General features: G+C 34.7%; 1 protein-coding gene across 2 annotated transcripts; it reads right to left on the reverse strand.

Moving 5' to 3' along the window:
- Positions 1-1,217: 1,217 nt before the first annotated feature.
- KERA (keratocan) lies at positions 1,218-9,339 on the reverse strand. 2 transcript variants are annotated; one of them, XM_077168157.1, is made up of 3 exons: positions 9,177-9,339; positions 6,606-7,499; positions 1,218-2,215 (listed from the first exon to the last, which is right to left on the reverse strand). In XM_077168157.1, exons 2-3 carry the CDS (start codon positions 7,489-7,491, stop codon positions 2,043-2,045), a joined length of 1,059 nt encoding a protein of 352 aa, XP_077024272.1. In that variant the 5' UTR covers positions 7,492-7,499; positions 9,177-9,339; the 3' UTR covers positions 1,218-2,042. The 2 variants fall into 2 exon arrangements, with proteins under 2 accessions (XP_077024272.1, XP_077024271.1); XM_077168156.1 differs by lacking the exon at positions 9,177-9,339 and adding an exon at positions 8,960-9,168.
- Between the last annotated feature and the right edge of the window lie 381 nt (positions 9,340-9,720).

Consider the following 9,720-nt stretch of genomic DNA (forward strand, 5'->3'; position numbering starts at 1 on the left):
GTCCTTCAACATTCATCTTCTCCTCTGACTTAAAACTCTTCAGTGATTTCCAACTTGTTCTAAGCGACCACAGAGTCTTTAAACTCTGCTGGAATGTTCTTTGTTCTCACTTTTTGTTAAATACTTTTCATCCTTTATACGTTTCCACAAATCATTTCTTTGGGAACTCTGTCTCACAATGGGTAAAATCACCACGAATGATTTTTTTTGCAGTATGCAGCTCTCTGTTCACAGCATTTCTCACAGTCCAGTGATGGAGAGCTTCACCTCTAGAAAAGTCGCTTCCTTTGGTTGGTGACTCTGAACAACTACTAGAAAATTTATCCTTAGCTGGTGCTGAACTATGATTTATGTAAATTTCACCCATGTGTGATACTCTTCACTTTTGGAGTTTATGAAATATGTTTTTTCCCCTTTCACATGATGAGTTTTCAAGTATTTAAAGTTATTTCCCTCAAAATATTCTTTTTTCCATTCTCACAATATCGAGTTACCTGTATTTTTATGACATCATTTTAAATTAAATAATTTTCATAATTTCATTTATGTGCTTTGAAGTTTTTACAAAAAAAATATTCTAGACTAAGATTAGTTTTCTTAATGTCAATTTACTTGATTTCTTGCCTTCAGCCAACATTTTTAAACTGAATTCAGATTATGTTAATTGGTTCTTTTCTGACAAAATAAGTTTTGGCATGAAAATAAGTGGTCTGCTCTACACATTATATTCTCCTCTTGGGAATTCCCGTTACAGGATAATATATTAAACTTCTGAGAAGACTTCGAGTAAATTAACCTGTTTGACTTTCTTTAACCCAGTGTTTCACAAACTTATATGATTAGAGGATCATTTGGGAAATACATTGATATTTCATAGAATTTTTAGAATGTTCTTTGGAAAATATATATAATGGGGTGCATTCCTCTGTATGAAATATTGACTGTTTATAGCATGTTTTGAAAATCAGAATGCTAAAATGAAGTATACTCACTAAAAATGAAATTCAGTTTTTTTTTTGTAACTCATGAGAAATAGGTATATTATGCTAAGTGATTGGAGGGTACATTTTATGTTTGTGTTTAATAGAAAAAAAAGAGAAAACAAGGTAAAGAAGTAAAGCATATTTACATGTATTGATGTCTAGAAAAATGAAATTGTTATAACAGTTTTGTATTACAATATGTTTTTAAATAAAATCTGTGAATAATGCCTTTGAAATAAATATTTTATTTCTGTTTTGTTAGAAAGCATTCGTTCTTTTTATTTTGAAAATCCACAAAATCATGGCAAATACAAGAGCTAAACAATTTGTAATTCAAGTGGATTCCAAGTGTTAATACAAAAAAAAAAATCATGCCATAAGTGTATTATAATAAATTTGAAATTTAGGACTTGTTCAATTGTTAGAGTACACTGTAATACATTTAAGAAGGACAGTTACAAGAAATGGTGGTGACTAGAGATGACTTTTGATTTGTTATTTGGTATTAAATGACTAGCACTCTTGTTATAAAGTATATGATAAACAGCAAACCCATTATGGAGCTGAATAACTAACTTACAAAAAGCTACTTAGCAATATACAGTTAATTATTTCATAAAATTATGACAGACAAATATCTCATTTTTTTCATTTTTGCAGATCTTTCTATCACCTGTTCTATTATTGTATTTATACTATAAATGTAGTATCTGTGTAAGTATTTTTGAACATACACAAACACTTACAACTTTTTTATTGCATAACAGTGCAATTGCATTCCTTAATGTTAATTAATAAACTTGGAAAAAAGCAACAAGAACTATCTTTGAGTTGATAGACTATCGTAACTCTGTGTCTTTTTTATTAATTAAAAAAGCAAATCAAAAAGCCTATGTTGCATGTCTTTGGTAAAGGCGTTTTTGAGTATAGAAAAAAAAAGCTGTACAAATGACAATGGTGGCAAAGAACTATTGGAAATGCAATGATTTTGGCCGAGAGCCATGAATGGCAACAGATTTCATGCCAGAAAACATTAAATCATTATATCAATTTTTGTGTTTAAATAATGACAGCCTGAAGAAGCCTAAAGCAAGTCATTAAATCCATTGGGATTGGTGGTTTGATTTCATTTCCATCCAGACGGAGGTAGCTAAGATGAGGTCCATAACTGAAGGAATCTTGCTCTCCAGGCAGCATTCTAGGGGTAGGGCATATTACAGAGACATTCACACCTATGGAGACAAAGATAGCATGAATGAATATGAGTCAGAACACAAGAGAAACTAGAGGTGATCCAACCAAAAAACCGTACTGCAACAGCCTTTTGGATGACCTAGATGCTGATCTAAGAGTGGCAGAGATACAAACCATTTTTGTGTAGGTTAGAGATTTTATAAAAGTAACACTGAAAAAAATGTGCAACCTATGTGTAATTTCATTGCATGTTTTGCTATACTTAGTACAGAGCACTGGAAATTAAATATGTTTAGAAGCTATGATGGACACGGAGATGAATTAGACATATCTCTTGTCCTCTAAGCTTACAGGTAAGATAGGACATGTTTAAAGTGATGTAATATGAGACAAGTAGCATTTAGTGAATTAGAGGTGGAAATGACAGTTCAGAGCTGGTATTGAAAGAATGGATGGATGGATGGGGAGATGAGGGAAAAAAGGGTAGAAAATCAGTTTAATATGAGAGAAAATACTTGAAATTACTATAAGAGATTTGCAATTTCAAATTAGTAGAGTATGATGACCAGTTAAAAAAAAGTGACCATGCAATTAACATAAATTGTAGGTAAGTAATCCTTACAGAGAGCAAACTGAATCTCCATACTGAATTTCATAATTGGAAAGGAAACACTTGCTAAGAATTGAATTACAAAGAACTCCGTCAGGAAATTCCTGTCAGCTTTTTTAGATGATTCGGGCATGAGAGATCATGCACTTTCCTTGGATTAGAGCCTTGGCACCAATGACTAAACTGAGATTTAGGAACATTCACAAGAGAAGAACTATTAAACAGACAAAATTCGGAATAGTATGTGTATTCTGTGGCCAAATAAAGTCAACCTGAAGTAGCAGACTTCAACCATGCATTCATATACTGCCTTGCGATCCCTTTTAGAGACTATTTCAAGAAAGACACCTTCCTCTTTAGGCCCCTAACCTGGGTCATGCCTCTCCTCTCTGTCCCAGTGACCCATGTGGATTCATATTCCACTGAAGGCCTTTCTGCTTATGCAGGCTACACTGCTCTGACCTCATGCTGTCTGGGGCTTTCATCTAATAGAAGCCATGACTCTTATTTGTATGGCAGTTTGTTGTTTGTAAGGTTCTTCTTACCTTATCACCACATCATTGCCTTATCACCACAGGGACTTTTTGATGCAATAGTGCAATTCTCCCCACCCAGCACTGCAGAAACGGTACTTCAGAAAGGTAATGTTTGCAAGATTCTTTCAATAAGAAGTCACAGAGCTGTGTCGCAGGCTAGCCTTGCTTCCTTACTCCAAGAGAAGCCTTACCCACTGGACAGAATGGGCCCTTTGTGACGTGCCGGCTCCTTCACTCTGTAGCACCTTATGTCCCATAATCAGTGCACCTCTGAACAAGTGGAATGTGAGAAACAAGTGTTTACAGTTTAGTTATATGCTCATGAGTCAATTTTGTTTTTTCTCAGAGAGCACCAGGGGAAAGACAAAGAGATATACATGTATATATGTGTGTGTGTGTGTGTGTGTGTGTGTGTGTGTATATACATACATATATGTGTATGTGGATTAGGATATGTTTAGATTATTATAATGTGAGACAAGTAGCATTTTAGAGAATTAGAGATGGAAATGATATTTGGGTATATATATATACATACATAAATGTAAAATATCTATGATGCTCAGAAGTGATACATATGTATTTATATAATTTTACATAAGAAAAGTTCACTGTCCTGTAGATTCTTAGGACTTTTCATATAAAAGGCATATTTCTTAGAAACCACTTTATTCACAACTAAAGTAAATTATGTGGTGAGAACTAAGTCTTTAAACAGTTATTATAACCCAGTGTGATACAGTTATGAGCCAATAATTCCAGCCAGGGAAATTCTTATCTTACATTTATTTTCTTAGAATTCAGAAATGACCATATTGGAAAACTACATTAAAAGTGTAAGCATATCAATTATTTTCTACTGGTTTTGTTATTGTTAATATTATCCTTACCTCTACTGAAAGTTTTCTAAGGTCTTGAATTCTGAGATTGAAGAAGAGTGTGTTGAGACCATACTATATGAATGGAAATACAACTGGTCTCAAAACAAGAAGCTCTGGGCTCAGATCCCGGCTATTGTATTTACTCTGTCATTGAGCAAATATCCATCTTGCTGAGCTTCTGCTTCTCCTTCTTCAACAATGTCTACAAACTTCACACAGGGTTTTTATGAAAACAGTGCTTCTCAAAATGTGGTTCCTAGAGGAGTAGCATCGGTACCATCTGGGAACGAAATAGTTGGACTAAGCTGCAGAGTTTCTGAATCAAAAACCCTGTCTTCTTTGCATAATTATTTAAATTCTGGGCTTAGGTGCTCAACTGTGTGTTAAAAAGTCATTCTTAGATACCCTTGTCCTCAAATTCTCAGGGTGGAACACCCAATTCACGAATAGGACTCTGTGTGTAATCCCTTTAATGTAACTTCCCACTTCAAATGTCTGTGGGTCTCTTGTTGTCAGGCATGCCCTTGTAAAAACTATAAAAAGAAATAAAAGTTTCTTTTAATAAAATAAAAGTTTCTTTTAATAAAATAAAAGTTTATTTTATTAAAACAAAATAGAGTGTCTATGGCTAAGAGATTAAAAATGGAGATGGTCCATTTGCTAAAAGGTTAGATTTCTTAGCAAGTCAGTCAGACAGCACAAACTGCCAAAGTAAGCAAAGCCTCCAGCGCCTATGTTCCTCAAAACCCTAAGGACACCTGGGCACCATGAACAAGCCACAAGATGAACTCAGTAAACTATCTAACCTGAAGGACAGTTGGAGTACAATAGGAACCACAACTTAACCTAAACTTTTTCTTTAAAAATCCTTGCCTGGAAGTGCCAAGATAGGACATGATTTGGGTTGTTACCTCATGAATCTATGCTCCTAGAATTGCAATTCTAAGATGTAAAATAAACATGTTTTTGCTTTGCAGTTTAGTTTATCTCTCAGTTAGTAAAGGACAAAGCTTTCATCAGGAAAAAAATGCATATACTTTGTCAATACTAGCTATTACTATTGTGTTATCGTACACAAGATTCATCTATTAACAATATTTTTCTGTTGCATCTTTTGTTTTTGACTCTAGGATTAAATCATCTGTTCACTGCCATGGAAAAATAGCTGCTATGGTGGCAGCCTGTCTTTTAGTTCTTGATTTTAATGCTCAAGTGTATTGTTAGAAAAAAGCAGAGACTCTTGAAGAATTGAATAGTACCCAGTGGAAAAATAGGTCTTTGGAAAAATAGACCATAAGTTTATGTGATCATTTGCTTAAAAGAAACTTCAGTGTGTAATAACTAGGCAGCACAGCCTTCTGAAAATTATCTGTAAGAAAATTATTCATAAGAAAAAAAATTTATGCAAACCATTCAGAATGGATCTTACCTTATGAATATATTTTCTGAAATTATTAGTTGGAACTCTCCCTGAGATCATCTGCCTTAAAGAACTCATGCTGGGGTTAAAGATGCACAGATAGGTTTCAGGATTGCCCACCTCTGCACCAGGTCCGTCTCGTCTCAGGCCTAATTGTGAAGTTTGCCATATGTTGCCCACTACCCATTCTATAGCCACTTTCTTCCTTGATGGCATTTCTATCTTCAAGGCTCTTTGCTCTTACATACTCTCCTCTCCCTCCGTTGTCAAATGCTACTTTCCAGAAGGGAGTGGATATTCTGATTGCCACTAAGTTCTTAAGGGGTTGCCAAATTCCAAGGGAACATGGTTTCATTTCAAATGAAGAAAACCTTAAACTACAATAGTATTTCTCAAAATGTGGCCTCCATAGTAGCAGTAACAGCAGCACTTGGGAACTTGACAGAAAATGATAATTCTGGAGCCCCACCCAGACCTACTGAATCAGAAACTATGGGGGTGGCAGCACCAATCTGTGCACACTAAAGTTTGAGCTCTAAAGCAATTAGGAAAGTTCAGGCATCAGCTGCCCATCTTATTTAGGACAGAGTTTCCATTTCGGTGTGGCTGAAATCAAATTAACTCATTGCTACTCTTGAGACTGTTGGTGCCTGGTATTAAGCTGACTCAGTGTGAGGCAGAAATATTGCAATTTCCTCAAAGTAAAAGAAGATAGACATGAATAGTTTCTCCACTACATGATAGCCTTCTGTAGGTTACTATGGTCCACTTTTCAATCTGCAATTAGAAGATTTGGGCTTGTTGGTTCATCAGAATTGTCTGAGAATAGACAACATTTAATGCCAAAAATTGGAAATACATTTTAAAAAATCCAAGGGTATATTAGTTGCAAAGAACACAATTGATATTCTTAAAGAAGATGCAGAATAAGTTTCATGACCTTGGGCATGTTAGTCTGAGGCACACCTGTTAGTTACTTACTTTTGATTTTGTTGTGATCAAGGTGAAGGTGCTGCAGATGAGCATTGATTCGGGGGACCTTTGTGAGTTGATTGTGAGACAGCTGCAGATCTAGAATTGATGACACATCAAAACCACTTGAAGGGAGACCTGCATCTGATAATTTATTGTGGTTTAGTCTCAGGAAAGCCACTTTAGGAATCACATTAAAATAATTTTCTGGTATTCCTTCAATGGAATTGTTGTCTAAAAACAATTGCATTGTATTGGCTGGTAATCTTGGGGGCATATTCCTCAGGGCATTCTTGGCCATATTTAGCTGCATTAAGTTCTTGAGTCCCTTAAAGGTGTCTCTTTGAAAGGCATTGTCTAAGAGTTTATTGTGCTGCAGATCAAGAAGAGTCAGATTTTCTAGATTGCTGAAGGTCCCTTGAGGAATTCTGGACACCTTGTTTCTGGCTAATTGTAATTGTTCTAAGCTTCTTGGCAATGGGGAAGGTACCTCTTCTAGCTCATTATCTTCCAGGAATAAGAAAAGCAACTTCTTCAGCTGGCTCAAGGCTCCTTTTTCAATTCCATAGTTGGTTATTTTGTTCTTGTTTAGATTTATCCATCTCAGCTGAGTGGCATTCTCAAACGGCTTCTCAGGTATGGTTTCTATCAGGTTGTTTTCAAGATAAAGATACCAGATCCTTGAAGGGATGGCAGGAATTTCTTTGAGACCTCGATTTTCACAATATAAAGCAGTAGGAAAGCTGGGGGGACAGAAACATTCCCTGGGACAATCGAAGTCATGGTCAGTCAAATAATCTGGATCATTCACATCGTAGACCTGTCTCACGCTTCGAGTCCACACATAATCGGTTATGAATAGTGCCCAGATGATGAAAAAGACAGTGGTTGCCATTATAGTACCTGGAATAAGGGAACACGGCAGCTAGATGTTAGATGATCTAGACTTTTATATAAATGTATGGATCAAAGTGCTCAATAATCGTTGCTCCTTTTGGAGAGAGGTAAGGAAATGTCTTATTTCCTCAACATTTTATATATAGGTATCAATAAAAACATTTATTTTTTAGGTATAACATGCAAAACATTTTGCAAACACTGAAACTGATTTACCCTTGTTGAGTTAGTGAAGATGATGGTAACTTGTAACTTTCTAGTTTTCATTCAATCACAATGAAAGCTGAGAAATTGAAAGCAAGTTATTGCAGCCTTGAGTGCTTTTTCCATTTCAAACTATTTAATGCGAGGGAGTTAACTTAAACCAGCAGTGGAATTCAATAGGACAATAAAGTGATCTTTTAATAATTCAAATTGAGAATCTGTGTTGTTCCTAAAAGGTAGGCATATGCTTTTACTTTTACTCTTAAATGAGCACAACATCTGGATGAGATTTCCCAGATTCTCTGGTCCTTGAGCCAGAAAACTGGGAGATCAAAGAACAGTTTAAAAGTTTGATGTGGAGAAAGGTTTTAAGATCTGAAGAAAAGTGTGTGATTAATCTCTTGCTCTATTACTCTGCTTCTCAGGTAAGTTTTAGTTATAATATAGATAAATATATTTATTTATCTATATTATAAATACATTATAATATAAATTATAATTTATAATTATAATTTATAATTATAATATAAATATAAATATATTTATTTATATTTATTTATAATACTATTATAAATACAGAAACAAGTTGTTCAGCCAAAACTTTTTACTATTTATGTATATATCTCACAATTATATAAGTATTATGCTCAACGATGGCATTACTAGGACTGATAAAAAACAAGCAAACATATTTAGATAACATGATGAGCCCCTTCACTTTTATATTTTAAGTATAGTGAATTACAAAGAATAGGTTAATACTAACTGACATTTTACACTCACTGACATTTAACACATTTAAAGGACATAAACCCTCCCCACTGAATAACCTAAAAAGTTATGAGCACAAAGATGTATTCTAACAGGGAAAAAGCAACAGTAAAATTCTAACTAACATGCATTTAGTTCAGCAGCTTGAAAAGGACAGAATACATCCTACTGATTTCTTAGAAAAGATGAAATAAAATTCAAAAATAGATAAAATCAGTGTCATTTATGAAATGCCAATCTTTCAATTTTGCCACTTGATTGCTGAAAATAACAAGCCCAGCATTCCTGCAAGCTGTCAAAATTTCCTCCAAATTCAGAACGCTGCTCTGGCCATCTTCCAACAGACACAGAGCATTTATGTTGTTTTTTTTTTTTTTTTCCCTTCAGAATAGGAATTTGCTTTAGTTATTGAAGTTGTAGCCCTGCCTCTCATGAATCAGAACTTTGAATTCTTAACTTTAAGAGCTGTTAAAAAGTGCAAAATAGTTTACCTTGCTCTCCAGGAATATTGCGTTGAGTCCTGTGTCTGGGTCTGAAGTTTGCTAAAAATCAGTTTGAAGATAAAATTTTGACTGAAAACAATTTTTTTATTTTATTTTATGCTCTCAAGCCTCCTCATAGATAAAGTAAAACCTACTCTAAGCCGTTACCATGAACACCTTTTGATGTTTTGTCTCCACTTTGACTGGGCTTCAGAAGACAGCTTACCTCAGCCTTCTTGGATCCTCTTCTCCCTTCCCTATTGGTTACTGCTGGCTCACCGGAATGGTTTGACCCAGCTCTACTGTCATGCTTTTGTGATTCTTCCCCAATATATAAGCAGCAGTGACTCCACCTTTAACCCCTCCAACAGCACAGCACCTCAGTACCTAGGTAGCCGGGCACATGCAATTCTGATTTTGGTCTCAAGGACCTCTAACAATTCAGGGCAATTTTCACTCTGTAGTTCTAGCTTCAAAGATGTCACGATGCTCTGATATATAAACCTGAGCAACCAACAGCTAGACAGTTTAGATTTCAAGTATAACAAAAAAAGATTTTAATGCATTTTTCTCTAAATGATATTTTAAAAAAAATTGGATGCAGGGAAACAAAACAAATGTCTTTTATTTATATGGAAATATATTATTCATTTCTGATGTAAAACTGATGCCGGGATGCTACTTAAATGTATTATGTTTGATTAAGGGGAAAAGATACAAAATACATTTGAAAAACTAGAAAAATGATATCTAGGAAGCAATACTTAATG

The sequence above is a fragment of the Tamandua tetradactyla genome, chromosome 7, assembly GCF_023851605.1.
Source record: "Tamandua tetradactyla isolate mTamTet1 chromosome 7, mTamTet1.pri, whole genome shotgun sequence".
NCBI lineage: Eukaryota > Metazoa > Chordata > Mammalia > Pilosa > Myrmecophagidae > Tamandua > Tamandua tetradactyla.

Excerpts from the sequence above, each read along its gene's own strand:
- KERA (XM_077168157.1), bottom strand. The coding sequence starts at position 7,491 with ATGGCAACCACTGTCTTTTTCATCATCTGGGCACTATTCATAACCGAT. Across the intron at positions 2,216-6,605 it reads TGATCACAACAAAATCAAAA|GTGTGAATGTCTCTGTAATA; the intron begins GTAAGTAACTAA and ends TTGTCTCCATAG.